Source organism: Pseudoliparis swirei, chromosome 15 (genome assembly GCF_029220125.1).
Source record: "Pseudoliparis swirei isolate HS2019 ecotype Mariana Trench chromosome 15, NWPU_hadal_v1, whole genome shotgun sequence".
Lineage (NCBI taxonomy): Eukaryota > Metazoa > Chordata > Actinopteri > Perciformes > Liparidae > Pseudoliparis > Pseudoliparis swirei.
Genome location: NC_079402.1, coordinates 10,396,556 through 10,414,366, shown reverse-complemented (window position 1 = coordinate 10,414,366; position 17,811 = coordinate 10,396,556). Strand labels below are relative to the sequence as shown.

Here is a 17,811-nt window from a genome sequence, read left to right as displayed (position 1 = left end):
CCAAATGCCGGTAAACCCTTCTTCACATCGCCAGGAATATAACTGAGGTGAGGAAATCGGAAGTAGTTTTTATCTTTTGGCATCTTTTCCACAGATTTGCACCTGGGGGTGCAAAAAAGAGAACGTGTAGTGCTCATTGCAAACGGTAGGGGGCAGTAATGCACCAATGGAGGTATTGTATGCTGCAAAGCAACACGAAGAAGAGCGTTTCGTCCAGGACAAATGTAACCCCGGATTTAACCTGACAGGCAGCACAATCTAACCTTTGTGGGAAATACATTCGGACATTTTTTAGAAAACGAACTACCGTCTATATCAGCCATGGGCCTTAGTGTGAGATTAACATGCAGTTAGTTGGTGAAATTCATCGAAGACCGAACACACCCTTGAAGAAATGCTTACCTGACAGGCAATGCTGAGGAAATAATATAACCGTTTTTTTCTTAACCTTTTTTGGTTTTTGACTCATGTTATTTATTGGTCTTGACCACAGAGGCAGATGAGCAAACGTGGACGTCGTTAGCTTCAGTCTCTGCCCAGTGATAAACTGAACCGCGGTGACAGTTTGACAGTTAGTTGGCGTTAATCAATACAAGTGACGGAGTTGGGAAGCACGCTGTTATAGCTTTACAATGACGGAACGCTCCTCGTTGTTGCTCCGGAAACAATTAGCAGGTAAGTTTGCTAACTTGCTACTGGACCTTATTTTCCGCACGTGACGTCCCAGTCCCACCAGAGCCATCGCCGCGTTGTGAACGTGTTATTTGGTCAGCTTGTGCTCTTACGTACGGAGACAGCGAGTGACAACAAGGCTGTAGTGCACGTGCAGCGTTACAGACCAAGCTAGCAGACAGCTGTGAGAGTGGACGTGACGGAGGCTAGTTGTTGCTCAATAACCAGTGACACAGGCCACTACGTACGTTGGATATTCAGCTAACTAAGCTTAACTAGGTTGATATTAGGGCCACTTGTATTACTCTACTTGCATGCCAATACATATTTAAGTATATCAGCAATATTGATCAACTTACTACTGCTGTTGATGTAGTTAGTGCGACAAAAACCTGAGTTTCAACTGCTTCCGTCCACATTACATCAGGTTAATTGCAATTTGATTTCCAGAGCTCAACAAGAACCCAGTGGAAGGATTCTCTGCCGGTCTCGTTGATGATGATGACATCTATCAGTGGGAAGTGGTTGTCATTGGACCTCAAGACACGTTATTGTGAGATAAATCACTTTTACCAGTTGGCTTACTGTCACTCATAAACCCCACTGTTCACATTAACGCCGTCCTCTTTGTCATCTGTAGTGAAGGAGGTTTCTTCAAAGCTACCCTAACGTTCCCCCGTGACTATCCTCTGAGGCCTCCCAAGTTGAAGTTCGTCACAGAAATCTGGCATCCAAATGGTGAGAACTAACTGACCAGGCTCCTGTGTCTCTAATTAATCTGTATCAAGGCAAGTAATCAATACATTTAGTCTGCAGCTGGTGTGAAAACAAATAGTAGGGTTACCTATAGAAATATAGCCGTACATGGCTAAAACATTCACTAAGACTTTTATTTTAGGAGTATTACATTGGATTATGTTATTTAGTATCTGCTATAATGTACATGTGAATACATTTTCAGGGGAACTATATTTTTTGGATATTCAAACAGTTGCTGTGAGTGTTTTTAGTTTGCAGCTGCAGTTCTGTGCTAAAGATGCCTTGACAAGAGTGTCTCACTGCAAGTGGCGTCACAATCTTTTTGCCGAGTGCAGAGCTGCAGTCTGGAACCTGATCTTCTGCATAAGTTCAAACGTGTCAGTAAGGTTGGGGAATATGTCCCACATTTTTTATCCTGTTATAGGTAATTTCATATATCAATATATTTATATCACAATATAGCACATTGTCTGGTAGTTTAATAGAAAGTCGATGTGAAATAACCACATGGCCTATTTAGTCGTGTGAAAAGAATACTTGACATACGAAAACTACTAATTTAGTGCAGAATTAGCAAAAGAGACTTTTATACACTGACTATAATACATGCACATAAATACAGAGTGAGGTGAAGACAATAGTTTGATTAACTACACTGTGGTGTTCCTATTGAGCATAATTCATATCAGTTTAGGTTTTCAGAAAAATGTGCTTATTGGCATCAATTTAGATGACAAAGTTGTGTGCCATGTTATCTCGTGTATCGATTTCATCACAATGGGATTCCGTTGAATGACGATAAATGGTCCCATTTTAATTTTCAACTAGCTCTACATGTCGGTTATCTCTGTGTATTCCTGTTCGTCTACCAGTGGCAAAAAATGGAGATGTCTGCATCTCTATCCTGCATGAACCTGGCGAGGACAAGTATGGCTATGAGAAGCCTGAGGAGCGCTGGCTGCCGATCCATACAGTGGAGACCATCATGATCAGCGTTATCTCCATGTTGGCAGACCCCAATGGAGACTCCCCCGCCAACGTAGACGCAGCTGTAAGTGCCCACTGTCTCGCCTCAGGTTGCTCTCCAGCTGGGGTCAGTTTGCAGACTTTGATGGAGTTTGTGTTTTATATCCTGCAGAAAGAGTGGCGGGAGGATCCGAGAGGGGTTTTTAAGAAGAAGGTGGCGCGCTGCGTGCGGAGGAGTCAAGAGATGGCTTATGACTAAAGCCTTCCTCCCGCCATCAACACAGTGAGTAGCACCACCTGTCAGGATTCATCGTAGTGTGTCAGTTAGGTTACTGTCGCTGCTCATCGAGGAGATGTTTTTCCTTGAGCGCTGTAGGTTTACACAATATACAACAACAACAATGATGACCAAACCTTGATGTTTATTTTGTTTCAGATTGGAACTGGACAGGGGATTTGACAACTGGTTACACTTAAATTGGCTCGATGGTCATGGGGGCCCACAACTAGTCACCAAAACAAGAAAAAGACTCACAGGAAAAGATTAAAAAAACATATTTCTCTACTAATTTTGCTATTTGAGGGTTTATATTTATGACTTATGCTGACTGGCAGATGCATTCATGCTGCCATGAGTTACATTTTTCCACCATCAATTGCACCAGACACTTATTGGTCAAGCATCTACTTTTCACTCACAGGAAGACTAATTACACAGCCTAATACTTTCTCTAATGTACATACGTGTCAGATTTTTAGGAGGAATCCTCGTTGATAAATGCAACATTTTTTGTTATTTAGTTTACATTTATATTGACCTATTTATTTAGAGTGAGGCTGTTTTAAGATGCATATCATCTGAGTTTTTTTGTTTATTTTCACCCTGCCACACTGAGCCATCCAGTCCACAGCTAATTTTAATCAAATATGCAATTTTGCAATATTTACAGTCCCACTGGTTCTCATTTCCCTGCACACCCTAAGTGTTCTCCAGAGAATGTGGTCCTTCTCTCCCTGATGGGCAAACTTATCACCCAGCGCTGCCTTAACGTGGACTGCCAGCAAAGGAAAAGTATATCTTCAATAAGGACCGCATCCGAAGGCCTGTTTAGAATCCAGAAAAAAAAAAACTTGTGGGCAAACCAAAGAGAATACACACCAATAAATATATATATTTTAACGAACATGCTACTTTTTTTTATTTTACTCGTGTAAATATAAACTGTTTGTCCTTGCTTTGATAAACTGTCAATATGCTTTTGAACACTGCATGTTTAGAGAGAATGCATTCAGCTTGCCTCTGGGAGAGGCGGGATGTTATTGTAGTCGCGTTCAATTGGGGTCTTTTTCACAGAAGGTATTTTGACATGTCGCAGGAGATGCAGTGTATATAATCAAAATAAGTGGCTAAATTCCATTCAGCAGCTCCCGCCTCACGCTTATCTTTAGAGGCACTTCAACAGAATGTAGTTATCACTAACAATTTTCTGATGAGTAAAAATGTCTACCGTTGTAAAGGCCGACAACACCTACATGATCGGCTGATCAGGTGACTTGGAGCCGAACGGTAATAACCAATTTGTATGCTTAGTATGGACATCGGTTGAATAACAGGTATGTTGGCACACTTATGAACTTTACATTGTGAAAACTAGTAATAAACCATATTGTGGACAAGTGCGCGAGTACTGAAATATTTTTACCCCTCCGCTATACAACTTGGTCTTCATCTAAAAATAAACCTGTGCCTTGAGGTCAGTAAATTCTAACTTTTCAGATTTAACACCACTCCACAAGTATTAATCACAACACATATGGGCATAGTTTAAAATGTGAGGTGCAATATAAGTACATATACAGTTCCACAACATTTTCCAATATCCATGATTGCTTTATTGAATTAAGCACCAGCTCAATATGGTCAACATCCAAACAAGATATATTCTTACTCAGATTATAAAATCATTTTAGCAACAACAAAGGAGCAGACCCATCCACACTCAAAAGAAAACTCCATCGATCTTGCAGGTGTAGAGTAGAAACGGAGTCCTGAGTCATTTACTGTCCAGGAGCTGACAGACTTTTATTCATGAACTGCCTTTTGACAAAGCACACCCACCACTGGAAAGACAAGAAGGACACGTCAAGAAAAGTACCTGGAGCAAGATTTTAAAAAAATTAATTAAATCACTAAACGGGTGAGAGATGCTCCAACATGGAGTTGCACTCGATATGTTGATATACATTATATTGATGCAGTGGATGTGCTATATTAATGCTCCATCAACCAAACCTGGACGTACTCGCAGGCTGCGGTCGACCCTTGATGAACAGCTATAGCTTTTCTACAACACTCCCTCATAGCAATGCATATGAAACTGTTGTGCATTGGACTCGCCTTGCTGGGTTTGTCTGTCTGGGGATCAAACACGCGATCACATAGTCTCAAGCCGGTCTCCTGGCGGATCTGCTGGAGGTACGCCCTCATCGTCTCTGGAAAAGGTTACGGAGAGTTATCATGTTTTAGACAGTCATGCAATGTCACAGGATAACATTTTATTTGCTACGAGGATCAATCGTTGACCTCACACCTATATTATTTTCTTATTCCAAAAAAAAAAAAATAGCCGGGAATAACATGTAAACATAGATGTGACGATGACAAATGCAAAGACAGCATGGATGTCGTGTTGATTCAGTCAAATTAACATCTCAGCCTCTACCTAACTCGAATATGAGGTTGAGCGACGCCACACAAGCATCTTTAAAGATGATGGGGGGTCAGCATTGCCGTTTTAGGATTGCCATTACTTCAGGCTGGGTACAAGGATACCGTCTACTGGGGAGCAGGGAAGTGAAACCACATTAGACCTCGTTGATGGTGCTGGTTCTTACCGTCCTCTTGCTTGTTTGCAGGTTTGACATACATAGCATTGAGAGGGAAGCCAGGTTCTCCAGGAATGGGGAAGTTAGTGATGCCCAGAGTGTACATCTCCTTCTCTCCCTGGCTCCTGGAGCTGCACTGTAAACAGAAACCAAACCAAAGGGTTAGATAGATCACCCGTTTGAAGGAATCAACGCCCATTTCGATCGGCATTTAATTCCTTCTCCCTGTGCGTAAAGAAAATAATTCACATTCGACTAATTGAATTAGGGCTGCAACAACGAATCGATAAAAATCGATTATTAAAATAGTTGGCAACGAATTTCATTATCGATTCGTTGTGTCGCGCGATTATTACGGCGCTCAATAAGTCACGGAGTATAAACAAAGTTGATTTGAGCGCAGAGCCGCGCAGGAGAAACAAGAGTGTAGCAGAGGGAGAGGAGAGAAGGAACGCTGCGTTGTGAGAGCCAATCAGCGCTGAGCTGCTCCTCTGTTGATGAATCTAATTGGCTGCTGCTGCTGCTCACGTGGCGCTGGATGCGGAAGTCATTCACGTAGTCGGAGACATTCACGGAGCCAAGTGCGCCTCCGGGTGACGTTATGAACCCAGGCACCAGGGCGCTACATGTCACGACGTGTGTGGCATTTCCACAAGAGTATAACGTAGAAAACGTGGTTATTTATTCCGTGGCGGATAGCGGAAAATATTTTTCCACGGAGAAAGGCAACGGAGATAAGCCACGACGCCACTCGCTGTGAGCGCTGCGCTGCGCGTGCAGATATTTAACGGAGCGGAGCAGCGCGTGCGCTCTGATCGGGACACGTCTCATCAAAGATGTTCTATTGCGAAGAGCACCACTTCACATGTTTTCCGCGTCTCACTGCAATCTCAACGGCAGCGGGCCAGGTGAAAAAAAAATATCTGAACGCGTCTCTGATATTGTTCAGGGGGCCGGTCCACATGGGGACCACTGCTCAGGAGAGGAAAGCTGTCAGTCTGTTTGTGACGGGTTCATCCACATGCTGACCAGTGGATCTCCAGGACCTTTCCATGACTTTAAACCAAATTTCCATGATTAAACATTTTGTGAAAACTGTCTATACGTGACAAAGTGAAAATATATAGTATTTAAACTAACAATGAGAATTCCAAAGCATACCGTATATATACCATGTAAATTAACATCTGAATAAAACAAATTTGCATTACTTTTCCAAATATTTTGGGATTTTATTTTTTTCAATTACTTTTCTAGGCCTGCTAATAGCCATTTACAAATGCCATGACTTTTCCAGGTTTTCCATGACCGTACGGACCCTGTTTTGAATAAAGGGTTGAAAATTAAAGTTTGTTTTTTTATCCGATTAATCGATAAAATAATCAACAGATTAATCGATTATCAAAATAATCGTTAGTTGCAGCCCTAAATTGAATGACCCCATAAAATCCCTTTGTAACACAGAGTAGATCTTTAGCCTTTGATTGAGAACACAGAGTAAGAGTATGTTCTAAATTGTTTCCCCTAATAATACAAAACCAGTGTAAAGTCTAGATTTTCATCACTTCTGTCCTTTAACAAATGTGCAATTTACCTTCTGTAGCCTCTTCAGGCATTCAGAAATGTACAGCGTGACGTAGATCAGCGTCCTGTCTGCCTCATTCTGTAAACAACAGCACACAAACAAACAGCATGAATGTTATTAAAATAGTTACAGTTACAGCCAGGTCTCAACAGTAAGAGGAAATAGTTCCAATCCAGAGCAAATATGCACTTCTGAGGGGAGCGGAAAGAAGCAAGTAGGGGCACGTGGGGGAATCAAAATGCCCAGTTGCGAGTGACAGGCATACTAGTGAGGTTCATACTTGTTCCTCACTGTCAAACTTAAATGAGGAATGACGGACATGCCAATGCAAGTGAAACTACACGACTTACCTTGATTTCATAGTTCTTAAAGAAAACATTGGCCTTGAAGTAGTAGATGGCCTCATCGATGATGTCCGACTCGATACCTGAAATGGAAAAAGAGGCATTTCTGATCAATTAATGATGATTAATTAGATCGTTTACATTTAACAAGTGTTGTCAAACTATGTTCATCAATGCGTCATTTCCTGTTTTGATATCTGGTTATATAATTATAATCTCCAGGCATAGAATAGAATATACACTTTTATTAATCCCCAAGGGGAAATTAGTTCTCTGCATTTAACCCATCCTTAGTTATTAAGGAGCAGTGGGCTGCGGTGAAGCGCCCGGGAAGCAACTGGGGGTTCAGTGCCTTGCTCAAGGACACTTCGACTTGCAACTAATGGGGAGAGCGGGGATCGAACCCACAACCCTGCGGTTGCAGGACGGCCCTCTTACCCCACTGAGCTACAGCCGCATAACTTGGCACTCATTATTGCTCTATAGTGAAAATTCATGAGCCCCACTGTGACTACCAAAATCAAATATTCTGCGGGATATTACATCCTGGAGACATGTCTACACAACCTGGGGGGGGACAGTGACTTCTGAGCTTTACAGACACGGACACGGTGGAAGAGGAGCGTCAAGAAGACACGAATGAAGAAGTTAAACTTGAGGCTGCACTCTTCGGACCATATATGGATGTGAAGCCAATCCATGAATCAGGGACGTGTCGTAACAAGGTAAACTCGGGCGAGTGAGACTCCATTAAGGCACAACGTACAGGTATCGTGTGTGTTTCTGAAGTGCAGCCTTACCGTCTCCTCGAGCAGGTCCCTTGAACTGGGTTTTAAGAGGAAGCAAAGCCATGTTCCCCACCATCCTGGTATCGGGGACCATCAGGCTCGAGTGATACGCCTTTAAAAGAAAGAGAAAAAGTTGCTTTCACCAGGTCACGTTAGATTTCTGTCAGAGAGCAGGAGTGACATTTCCACTACGGCTCCATCCGCTCGAACGACGATGCCATCGCGAAGCCAATGTGCGTTATAGACGATAAACAATGAAGATCGTCTAGAAATAAGTCACAACGGGGACTTTATGATGTCGGACATGTAAAAGCATCACTAGCGAGCGTAAGCTAACATAGCTAGTTAGCTAGCGAGACTCGTCATCACAGCTAGCGTTATCTCGGAGGCTCTTGTGTCAACCAGGAGTTTAAACGCATGTATGTGTACTCGACACCGCACAGCAGGAGCTTCTGCTCGTCAATAATCGTCTAGAGTTTACTCACCGGCATGTTGAGTGATAAATATCAGTCCAACTGCTCAGCGAGAGGAAAACAGTAGCACGGTAGGACCCAGCTTCCGCCTGTCCCACCCTTCAGCTTTACAGGAAGTGGCCGCGTGTTATGCAGCGTACCGACCGCACGGGGGCGCTAGCGCACCATTTTTATTCACACCGGAAGTCAAGTTGAATATTTTGTCATATTTTATTTTTAAAATATAGCATTAATACATGCATTTACAAAAAAAACATGGCTCTGAAATAATGAAACATGAATGATTTAAAATCCCCTTAAATCTTCAAAAGAACAGGAACAAAAATGATATGTGGTATTTGTGATCTTCTGTCTTCTTTACTCCACACATGCCCCTTTCTTGTTGTTCTTGCAGTTTCATGATATTCTCCATCTAGGGTTGATATAGGGAATCCTGGTTCTTTGTTATCCTCAAACTAGTCCTGGAGTTACTCGACTCCTCAGCTGTCCACTTTCTATTGAAACGCCTCATCATAATTTAGGTCAGCAGACTCTTCATCAACCTCCTGTAAAAAAAGTAAGAATGTGAATAACAACAAAGGAATAATACATAATATTACAATAATGATCATAAAATGATTTTGTATTGTGTTTTGTTCATTGCTTTACCTTTGGCTCCTTAAATTCCAGGTCCTCTCCATACTGTATACAGAAGTCAATATTTTGCAGTACTATGTTCATACCTTCCTCATCTGTCCGGTCAAAAGGCAGGAATCTCACCATACTGTAGTCATCAACCTGTCCACAGACAAAGACATTCAAAAACAAATTCTGATCCAAAATTAAATGCAATATCAAATGAAGGACTTCACTTACCAGACCACAGATGGCTTGAGTCAGTTTCTTGAACTTTGCGCTTCTGTTGTTATCTATGCTATCTTCCATCATTGAGTACATATCTGGGTCCAGGTACCTAGTGACAAACAAAGCAAAACACAATGTGTGCTGCTTCCGCCTGAAAAAATTGTAAGCTTTTCAAGAATTCTTTAAAAAAATGAATATAGCATACGTTTTTTTCAATATCTTTAGGTTATGAAATTTGTTTCAGACAATTCTATAAAAGTAATATTGAAGTCACAATAAACCTTCCTTTTATTCCTTGTTCTTTTAGTGTCATAGTACCAACTTTAAGGGTAATCATAAGTAATGTTTCATGGGAACTGAAGACACATTGCACGGTTGTTCTCTACTCCTACAGCACTTACTTCTCAATCTCCTTCTTGGATTTGGGGCTGAGCAGGTCCATTTTTGTCATGATGCTTATTTGAGGGATCTCTAATAACACCATGGCACTCAGGGCGGCCATGACTCCTGAGAGGAACTATATGTGGAGAGGAGGGAAGGTGTGAGACTCCATGTTTGCTTTCATTGCCAAATGAAGTGCACCCCAGTTGAGACAAAAGTAGTGTTCTGGCACAAACAGGAACCAAATAAACAGATGAAACTACTCAGGAGATTTGCCCGTTACCTTAAAAGACTCCACCATGAACTGGGAGTCTACCAGAAAGACCCCACACACCCGAAACTCCCGCTGCTGGAGCTGGTCCACCAGCTGCTTCATTACAGGGAGGTGTGTATAAAGTTCAATCTGACCTGCAAAAGAAGCTAAATGTCAAAGCTGTGCTAGAGCTGTAAAAACATTGCTCCAAAACTGTAACAGTGCTGTATCTCTGTTGACAGTAATCTATTATAACATGCCATAAAGAAAAACATGACACATTTCATGAGAGTATATCTCATCCCCTTGTTTACTTTCTTAAATTAAATTCATGCTTTTCTAAAAAGACCTACATTTAATTTCTTTGCCCCATTAAAACTCTTAACATACTGGGCCAGCACAAACAAAGTGGGTATTGCACTGGCTCCAGCATGCGTCTGCCAAGATGTTTACCTGGGCAATCGAACAATATGTAGTCATCCTCTACATGACCCAGGCTTTCATCCAGCCAGTCAAAGTTGTTGGCGAAGTACTCCATGCAGAAGACCAGGCCTCCGTTCGGGCCAAATCTGAGAGAAGGGTCCTCCATTACATCTTCCACCGAGATGAGCTCACGGATGTCTGCGGACACAGAAACAGTGAGATTGTTGTCGAAGTATACTAAATGTAATAGAAAGTACCACATATTAGCATGTGATTCAGAACATATATGTCATAACATTGTGCTGTGCAGTGCATACGGAATTACTTTCTTCATTTAACAAACTACAGTAGACTAAATACATTTAAATAAAAAACGTATGGTTTTGTACTGTTTTTGTCTTGTTTAGATTGACCATGTGTGTGCTCATACTAAACAGTATCCGTCTGAGTTGAGTATGTTGGTGTACAGTATGCGAAACAAACTCACTTATATATCCATCCATCCATAATTTAAAAAACACATCTCAATGTTTCAGAGTTTCACTGAAAAGCTTGATTAGATCTAAAACACTATCTAACCCCATATGCATGTAACACATGAACAACTCTTGAATCTCGTCTTACAATTGTGTAACCCTCTTTGTACTGGGTCAATAATATTGTTTGTCAAACTAAAAACATGTTGTGTTCACCTGCCATGACGGTGTAGTCAAAGTGCTCAGCTGCCGGGTCCAGATTGACTACATGGGCTGAGCGGTTCATGGCGGCCAAGTGCTCGATCATGGTGGAGCAGTAGGTACTCTGAAATGAAAAATAAAAGGCTGATACAAGGTTAAGTGGATCTGTGTGGCTTGGACGAGAAGACGAGAAGACAAGAAGACAACCTCATGCCTTCTTAGCACATCGCTTAGCCGCACAGCATAACAAGGCATTTCAGCACGCGCGACTAAATGGCGGATAGCTTACCTTGCCGCTCCCCGCCGGGCCCATCACAAGCTGCGCATAACGAGGCATGCTCAATGAGAAGGTGTTGTGGTCAAGCTCAATACCTATATTCGCTGAAAGTAGCTAGTTTAGCTATGTTATGTACTGATCCCTTAGCCCTTCTTCTTTTTCTTTTCAGGGACGTTCAGACCCACTACTGCCACCTACCGCCTTGAGGTGGTACACCTGGAAGCGTCGATAAGAGCGGAAACCCGAGAGCAGAAGAAGAAAAAGGCGAAGAGGAGGAGGAGGAAGCGACAAACTGACTCAACACCAGCATGCAGGACTGACTGCTTCTCATATAGAAACCCCAAACTGCTGCGAAACTAAACTCGTTGCCAAACCTGCACAAACCGGGTTCTCGTACACGGCGTATTCACAACGCGGCAACCTTCTCACGAGCTCCTAAAATCTGACTTGAAAATGTCTCGAGGCTAAAAAGAGTGAATGGAGTTGTCGAGACGTAACTGGACTCATTGGTAGGTCATCGTCATATCTTGCGCTGCAGGTCACGTCGACTTGCGTTTGCTGGATTGTGCTTTAGCTGCAACTCGCGTCGGCTGGACCCGACCGTTGGACCCGGGACCATGCGTCGCTTAACCGGCTCAGGAGGGGCGCGTTAGCTATTTTTATGCTTTAACTGCAAGCGATTACTGGCCAGGTTGAGCCCGGATTTAGAACACCAGCCATTAGTGTTTCATCGGTGTGTAATAACAACCATCTCACGCCACTGTCCTGCGGTGGGTCTGCTTTCAAAAGCGACACGACGTTGGCTACCAGCGTTAGCAGTATTTATAACGTCAACTAGGTTACTAATATAAATTACTACGCATTATGTGCGAGTCACGGCGACTTTGCGCTAACGCTAAATGTAGCTAGCAGTGTGAGTTCAGTAACTTGTCAGCTTAAGGCGGACAGTGACAGCTGACAGTCAGTAAAGTAAACAACAGCAGGTATTTGGTAATTTGTAGTTTCATATCGATTTGGATTGGATCAGACCAGGAATGCTAACGTGCTAACGATATTATTGTTTTGGTTCATTGGTAAGAGCAAACGTCATTTATGTGGCTTAAATGTATTCAGTGAAAAATTAGGAAAAAATCCAAAAGTTTTCGATTGTTCAAATAGTGGTAACAGGTAGTTAGATGATGGGATATTCACAATATGAATGATATTGCTGCTGCTACTTGCACTATTAGACATTGTAATACTTCACGATGCGTTATATTACTAATGCACACAGTTTTCTTTGACTCTTGGATAGATAGGGATCAGAAACGGAAGACCGTGGAGTAGTGCTAACCTCTCTTTGTGCTCTAGTGTTGTAGGCTATGAGTGTGGGTGATGGAGGACAGTCAATGCGGAGACTTGGACTACCTGGTCCAAGATGAGGATACTCTCATTGAAGGTGTTGGCAACCAGGTCGTATTTGCTGTGGTGCTGAGCATCACCTTCCTTGCAGGAATTCTCACTTTGCTCTGCAGGTAATTTAAAGTCCATTTTTCTCTCAGTAAAAGATGATTACTATAATTCTGCACAATGCAGCGAGTAAATGTATAACACAAAAGTTGTACTTCTGGCTCAGGCTCACAACGGATAACTTCCCTCCACAGCCAGCGGGCCTGTTGCACCTAACATTCATTTAACTACAGTATTATGAGTCTTTCTATCATTCAAAATAAAATGGCCTGTACGGCATGCTTAGTTTTGCCAGCTTTCCCAATCCTTTGTAAAAATGAAAATGGTCTCATGTGTTTTTCCACTCATTAGCTTCAGCTGTCAAATGTCTGCCTATTCACATTTTTGCAGACAACAGCAGCAGAACATTCATCCTGAGAATCAAGAGCATGTTCGAGCCGTCCGACAACAGCTCCAAACCGAGCAGGTAGACGGGCAAACACGCTAGCCTCTCCGCCAACATATGGTTACACAAACAATAAAAAAACACCAGAGACACTTCTTTATTTAACCGTGAACAAGTTCGACAAATTAAATGACATGTTTACTCAATGTTGTGGGTAGGGGATACGGTCACACACACTGTTTTTTTGCAGCACTGTTGACTGGTGTAATTTTGTATGCATTTGTAAAATCTATTTTTCAATTAGGCAACGCATTTTTAAAATGGTGTTCTCCGTGATGACTCGTATTAAACGTCCATGTGTGTTTTTGATTTTCATGCATTTGATTTCTGTTTTTCAGGATGAAAATCCTCAGGCGGAGGCCAGGCAGCAGTATTACACAGACATGTCTTGTCCTGTGTGTTTACAGCAGGCGGTTCTGCCTGTGGAAACTAACTGTGGACACCTTTTCTGTGGTAAGGCTGTTGTACAGTTCGTAATGTACGCTGAAAAATTTAACAAATTATTAATTGTTACTACTTGAGTCTGTTTACTTCACTCTATTCTGTTAACAAATGCTGAAATAGCTTTAGATCATACATCGAAGTTTGTGACTGGAATCCAGTTGCAAAAGATGTATTCTTGGTGATTTTATTTGTACCTATGCTATGTTCATGTTGTAAAGCAATGTCTTTTTTTCTGCATAGGATCCTGCATTGTAGCCTACTGGAGGTATGGCACATGGCTGGGTGCTATTCACTGCCCCATATGCAGACAAATGGTGAGACTTGTAATACATGTTCGATGTAGAATATTCATGTTACTCTTTCTCGATACCAGATTGCAGGTAGCTGTAAACAATGCTATCTTCCAAATTTACTCAGAAAGATAAATGCTAAATTATCATCTATAAAGACAAATGTTTATCTCTCAGTTAAAAGGCATTTCATTTTCTATGTATTTGTTTTCTGTTGGTTATTTTTTATATATACAATTGTATTAATCCCCAAGGGGAAATTAGTTCTCTGCATTTAACCCATCCTTAGTTATTAAGGAGCAGTGGGCTGCAGTGAAGCGCCCGGGAAGCAACTGGGGGTTCAGTGCCTTGCTCAAGGACACTTTGACTTGCAACTAATGGGGAGAGCGGGGATCGAACCCACAACCTTGCGGTTGCAGGACGGCCCTCTTACCCCACTGAGCTACAGCCGCCCCTCAAAATTATGTGTGCACAGAGTTACTTTCTCCTCACTAAAAAAATTTGTATTCATGTAGGTGTGCGTATTTTTTGGGCGTCAGTATTGCCATGTGCCACGTGTCTCTGCCCCTTGCCCAGGTTACGTTGCTGTTCCCACTGTTTCATGAGCACACCACCCCTCAGAGGGTCCAGGAGGAGGGGGCGGAGCCTCAGTTGATACTCACGGACATCGTCGATTACAATCGCAGGTTCTCAGGCCAGCCAAGATCTGTGAGTATACCACAGCGATATTACAATATTCATATTTAAATAACTTGTGTGTGTGAGATTAGCAACAATTATTGAAATAGAAACAAGTTAAAGTTGCTACTAGTAACATGTATGTCAACTTGGTACAAATGTTATTCAAGTTTGTTAAAAGCAGTATCACTGACTATGCTTTTAAGTGTTAAGAACACACATTTCCCTCCAGTATATAACATCTGTGGCTCTGCTGGTAAAAGAGACAACTATACATATGCGATAACAACATACACGAGTAGATTTTGAACTTCCCATAATATATGTTGTCTTCTCAGTACATGGACAGGCTGCGAGATGTGCCCACCCTGCTTCGTCATGCCTTTCGGGAGATGTTCTCTGTGGGTGGCCTCTTCTGGATGTTCAGGATTCGGATTCTTCTCTGCCTTGTGGGAGCAATCACCTACCTGGCCTCGCCGTTCGACATCCTCCCTGAGGCACTTTTCGGTCTGCTGGGATTCATGGACGATTTCTTTGTGATCCTACTCCTCTTTGTGTACATCTCCATCATGTACAGAGAGGTGGTAACGCAGAGACTTAATGGTTAGAGGTTCTTTGATAACAGAAGCTTTCACTCGCTCGCAGCGGGCTCGGGAAGAGTGAACGCGGGCGTCTGAAGTGGCCACGCATCTTGGTTCATCACTGGAGAGGGGTCATCAAAAGAATGAACTCTGAATGTTCACACGAGATAGAATTCACCACGAATGCTTCATAGATTGTGTGGGATGACGGGGGAACAACAAAAGACAACAGAAGACCTGTTGGACTCTAAGAGGAAGTCGTTTCGGTGCATTCAGTGACTTGAGAGGCTGAACTGAACACTACCACCACCATGTGTCATCATTGCCAGTTATTTGGTTAATGTGCACGAACATAATGAAGACTACTGTGTAACAAAATGTGGTTATGAATGTACTGTCTACATGGCAGTGTCTTGATTATATGCATTTAAAGTTGTATGTCTGCATTGAGACTATTGAGTGGAGAACCATCTTGTTGTGGCTATTGCAGCCTGTTGGGTCAATTAAACTGATAATGCATTTGTTTAATTAACCTGTGACTATTCATAATGACCAAAATGGAAAAACCACAGCCTTTTTGTGCTTGTGAGAAAAGTCACGTGATCGTTTTGCTTCCAACAGTTTACATTTATATCTCAGCTCTGAAGAAGTCTGAACCTCTCTGCATGTGTCCACTTGAACTGAGGATGGACACGACAACCAGATGTTATAGAGAAATAACTTTTCAAATTTAATTAAAAAGTCGTCTTGATCATGAAAATAAGGCAAACCAAAGGTATCGAAGCATAATTAAAGGGCTTGTTGAATGTAAACATGCTAAAGTCACGTTCATTTAAAGCTAATTGTGTGTTTGAATGTCTTGCAGTCCTGAGGTTCAGAGGCCCCTGAACTCTGCACACCACAAAGAATGTAATGTTGGGGAACATCTGTTTCCTAATTTTCAACCTGTTACATTAAAAAAAAAAGGTAATTCATATTTCAAAATTAAATTAATATGTGATTTAATATTGGGAAATATTTTGCCACGGCATCCTGACTCACAGAAAGATGTTGTTCTCAACCCTTTTTGCCTAGTGACACTTAAATTAATCTTACATTTGTTGAAATATAAATATTTGTTCCGTTTCTATTAAAGCTTTAATTGGCACCCAAAAGTTACTTTGAGGCCATGAGGGATTTCTGACCCTCTGAAAATGTCTGCTTCGGAGTGGCAACTGGAACTGTATCCAGGCCATTTGCCTGCCGTGAGGCTCTATTTGCTGAGGAAGCACTGGCCTCCGTGTTCAGAAAGGAAAAACAATAAGATTGCAGTCGGTTTCTAATTTGGTGGATAAAAGGAATATGTAAAATACATTCAGTTTGCGTCACAGCTTCAGTTCCCTGTCAGAATGTCATGTTTTAAGGTGTGGCACATGCCAAGCTTTAGTATTCCTATTCATGCTCCTCCAGTGTGTCTCCGGGCAGTTTGAGCAACCTCCACCCTTTTGGTTTTTTCAACAGCCAAACTGAGGCATCGTGTGTTCTTCTGCTCATCATCAGGGAACCGGTTTGGTGAGTCTTACCCTGGTGGGTAAATACTGTGGTTGCTGGAGGAGTCAGTGCTTTGGACCCAAAAATAGATGACACCAAGATCAAGCGTTTTCCATGGAAAATGCTCCAAAGTGACTGATTCTATGAAACAATATCACGGTCCTCTTTGTCAGTCGGGATACTTGGCTGACATTTACCATTTATTGAGTGTGGTGGTCATATGATGCTCCAGACAGTTCTGCATTACACAGACTGGTCTCTGAGCACAACCCCCAATCTTTCTTCAGGTGAGACTCAGCTGTGCACTTTCCCAAACTAGAGACTGACACTGCTCAGTGAAAGGGGGTAGACGAGACAGCTAATAATAGCATAGGTCACTTCTGTTTTGGCTGTAGGTCTATGATATTTAAAAAACTTGACGTCAAATTATCCTGTAATTCACATTAAAATAAGATGGAATTAGACTAACGTAATGTTACGGTTTTGCCTATGGTTGTATACTTTCCTATGTTAGTAATCACATCACAACCCCTAATTAGCTATCCAGATTGGGATCCACTGACATTACCACGTTTACACTCAGAATGCATTCTCCTTCTCTGCTTCTGTGTTAAGCGAGGCTGGATTACTACAGGGCCTTAGGCCAAAGGTGTCTGCATGGACATTACTTCATGCATATTCAATACATTACATATGCGTTTGATAATGCACCAGTAAAGCACCATAACCCGAAACTGGCCCAGAGGTAATTTCCACATTTTTACCAAACACTTTAGCCAGCAACTCTTTTTTTTCTCCGAGGTCCAGCTGGTTAATGCAAGTGAACCACCTGAGTTGTACTTTTGAAAGTGGCTATACATGCAATTTTAACGCACTGCTTCTTATTTGTGTCACCAAGCTCCATGCCATAGCATCTCCCGTCCCCAAAGCAACATTTCAAATGATGGATAATTGTGTGTTTTTGTCTTTTTATTTTTATTTTTTACATGCACTGCAGACTCCGCCCACCCAGCCCGCCCCCGGCAGACGCCGGGCTGGCGAAGCAGCGAACCCGACTATTGGCCGAC

General features: G+C 42.2%; 4 protein-coding genes across 6 annotated transcripts; 2 read left to right on the top strand and 2 right to left on the bottom strand.

The window, feature by feature from the left end:
- The first annotated feature begins 414 nt into the window (after positions 1-414).
- On the top strand, positions 415-4,076 carry ube2g1b (ubiquitin-conjugating enzyme E2G 1b (UBC7 homolog, yeast)). Its single transcript, XM_056432127.1, has 6 exons — positions 415-675; positions 1,123-1,225; positions 1,313-1,410; positions 2,304-2,482; positions 2,570-2,680; positions 2,834-4,076. The coding sequence occupies exons 1-5, from the start codon at positions 633-635 to the stop codon at positions 2,654-2,656; spliced, it is 510 nt and encodes a 169-aa protein (XP_056288102.1). The 5' UTR covers positions 415-632; the 3' UTR covers positions 2,657-2,680; positions 2,834-4,076.
- Positions 4,077-4,267: 191 nt separating this feature from the next.
- arpc3 (actin related protein 2/3 complex, subunit 3) lies at positions 4,268-8,588 on the bottom strand. The gene is made up of 7 exons (XM_056432126.1): positions 8,486-8,588; positions 8,013-8,112; positions 7,219-7,295; positions 6,878-6,946; positions 5,293-5,419; positions 4,796-4,890; positions 4,268-4,518 (listed from the first exon to the last, which is right to left on the bottom strand). Exons 1-7 carry the CDS (start codon positions 8,489-8,491, stop codon positions 4,456-4,458), a joined length of 537 nt encoding a protein of 178 aa, XP_056288101.1. The 5' UTR covers positions 8,492-8,588; the 3' UTR covers positions 4,268-4,455.
- Positions 8,589-8,664: 76 nt separating this feature from the next.
- On the bottom strand, positions 8,665-11,478 carry gpn3 (GPN-loop GTPase 3). Its single transcript, XM_056432122.1, has 8 exons — positions 11,340-11,478; positions 11,066-11,174; positions 10,404-10,571; positions 9,981-10,105; positions 9,718-9,833; positions 9,329-9,425; positions 9,122-9,250; positions 8,665-9,018 (listed from the first exon to the last, which is right to left on the bottom strand). The coding sequence occupies exons 1-8, from the start codon at positions 11,385-11,387 to the stop codon at positions 8,968-8,970; spliced, it is 843 nt and encodes a 280-aa protein (XP_056288097.1). The 5' UTR covers positions 11,388-11,478; the 3' UTR covers positions 8,665-8,967.
- Positions 11,479-11,626: 148 nt separating this feature from the next.
- Positions 11,627-15,746, top strand: rnf170 (ring finger protein 170). 3 transcript variants are annotated; one of them, XM_056432123.1, is made up of 7 exons: positions 11,627-11,836; positions 12,678-12,841; positions 13,167-13,242; positions 13,560-13,674; positions 13,906-13,979; positions 14,532-14,663; positions 14,972-15,746. In XM_056432123.1, the coding sequence occupies exons 2-7, from the start codon at positions 12,702-12,704 to the stop codon at positions 15,239-15,241; spliced, it is 807 nt and encodes a 268-aa protein (XP_056288098.1). In that variant the 5' UTR covers positions 11,627-11,836; positions 12,678-12,701; the 3' UTR covers positions 15,242-15,746. The 3 variants fall into 3 exon arrangements, with proteins under 3 accessions (XP_056288098.1, XP_056288100.1, XP_056288099.1); XM_056432125.1 differs by lacking the exon at positions 11,627-11,836 and adding an exon at positions 11,847-12,060; XM_056432124.1 differs by lacking the exon at positions 11,627-11,836 and adding an exon at positions 12,070-12,400.
- The last annotated feature ends 2,065 nt before the right edge of the window (positions 15,747-17,811 follow it).

What these genes read in the sequence shown, in the direction of transcription:
- ube2g1b (XM_056432127.1), top strand. Translation starts at nt 633, where the DNA reads ATGACGGAACGCTCCTCGTTGTTGCTCCGGAAACAATTAGCAG. An exon ending in AGAAATCTGGCATCCAAATG is followed by an intron (nt 1,411 to 2,303) that starts GTGAGAACTAAC and finishes TTCGTCTACCAG; the next exon opens with TGGCAAAAAATGGAGATGTC. An exon ending in CCGCCAACGTAGACGCAGCT is followed by an intron (nt 2,483 to 2,569) that starts GTAAGTGCCCAC and finishes TATATCCTGCAG; the next exon opens with AAAGAGTGGCGGGAGGATCC.
- arpc3 (XM_056432126.1), bottom strand. An exon ending in GGGACCTGCTCGAGGAGACG is followed by an intron (nt 7,296 to 8,012) that starts GTAAGGCTGCAC and finishes TTTCCATTTCAG; the next exon opens with GTATCGAGTCGGACATCATC. An exon ending in TTAAGAACTATGAAATCAAG is followed by an intron (nt 6,947 to 7,218) that starts GTAAGTCGTGTA and finishes TGTTGTTTACAG; the next exon opens with AATGAGGCAGACAGGACGCT.
- gpn3 (XM_056432122.1), bottom strand. Translation starts at nt 11,387, where the DNA reads ATGCCTCGTTATGCGCAGCTTGTGATGGGCCCGGCGGGGAGCGGCAAG. An exon ending in TGACTACACCGTCATGGCAG is followed by an intron (nt 10,572 to 11,065) that starts GTGAACACAACA and finishes CTGTGTCCGCAG; the next exon opens with ACATCCGTGAGCTCATCTCG. An exon ending in CTCAAGCCATCTGTGGTCTG is followed by an intron (nt 9,251 to 9,328) that starts GTAAGTGAAGTC and finishes GTCTGTGGACAG; the next exon opens with GTTGATGACTACAGTATGGT.
- rnf170 (XM_056432123.1), top strand. Translation starts at nt 12,702, where the DNA reads ATGGAGGACAGTCAATGCGGAGACTTGGACTACCTGGTCCAAGATGAG. An exon ending in AACAGCTCCAAACCGAGCAG is followed by an intron (nt 13,243 to 13,559) that starts GTAGACGGGCAA and finishes TCTGTTTTTCAG; the next exon opens with GATGAAAATCCTCAGGCGGA. An exon ending in GCCCCATATGCAGACAAATG is followed by an intron (nt 13,980 to 14,531) that starts GTGAGACTTGTA and finishes CCCCTTGCCCAG; the next exon opens with GTTACGTTGCTGTTCCCACT.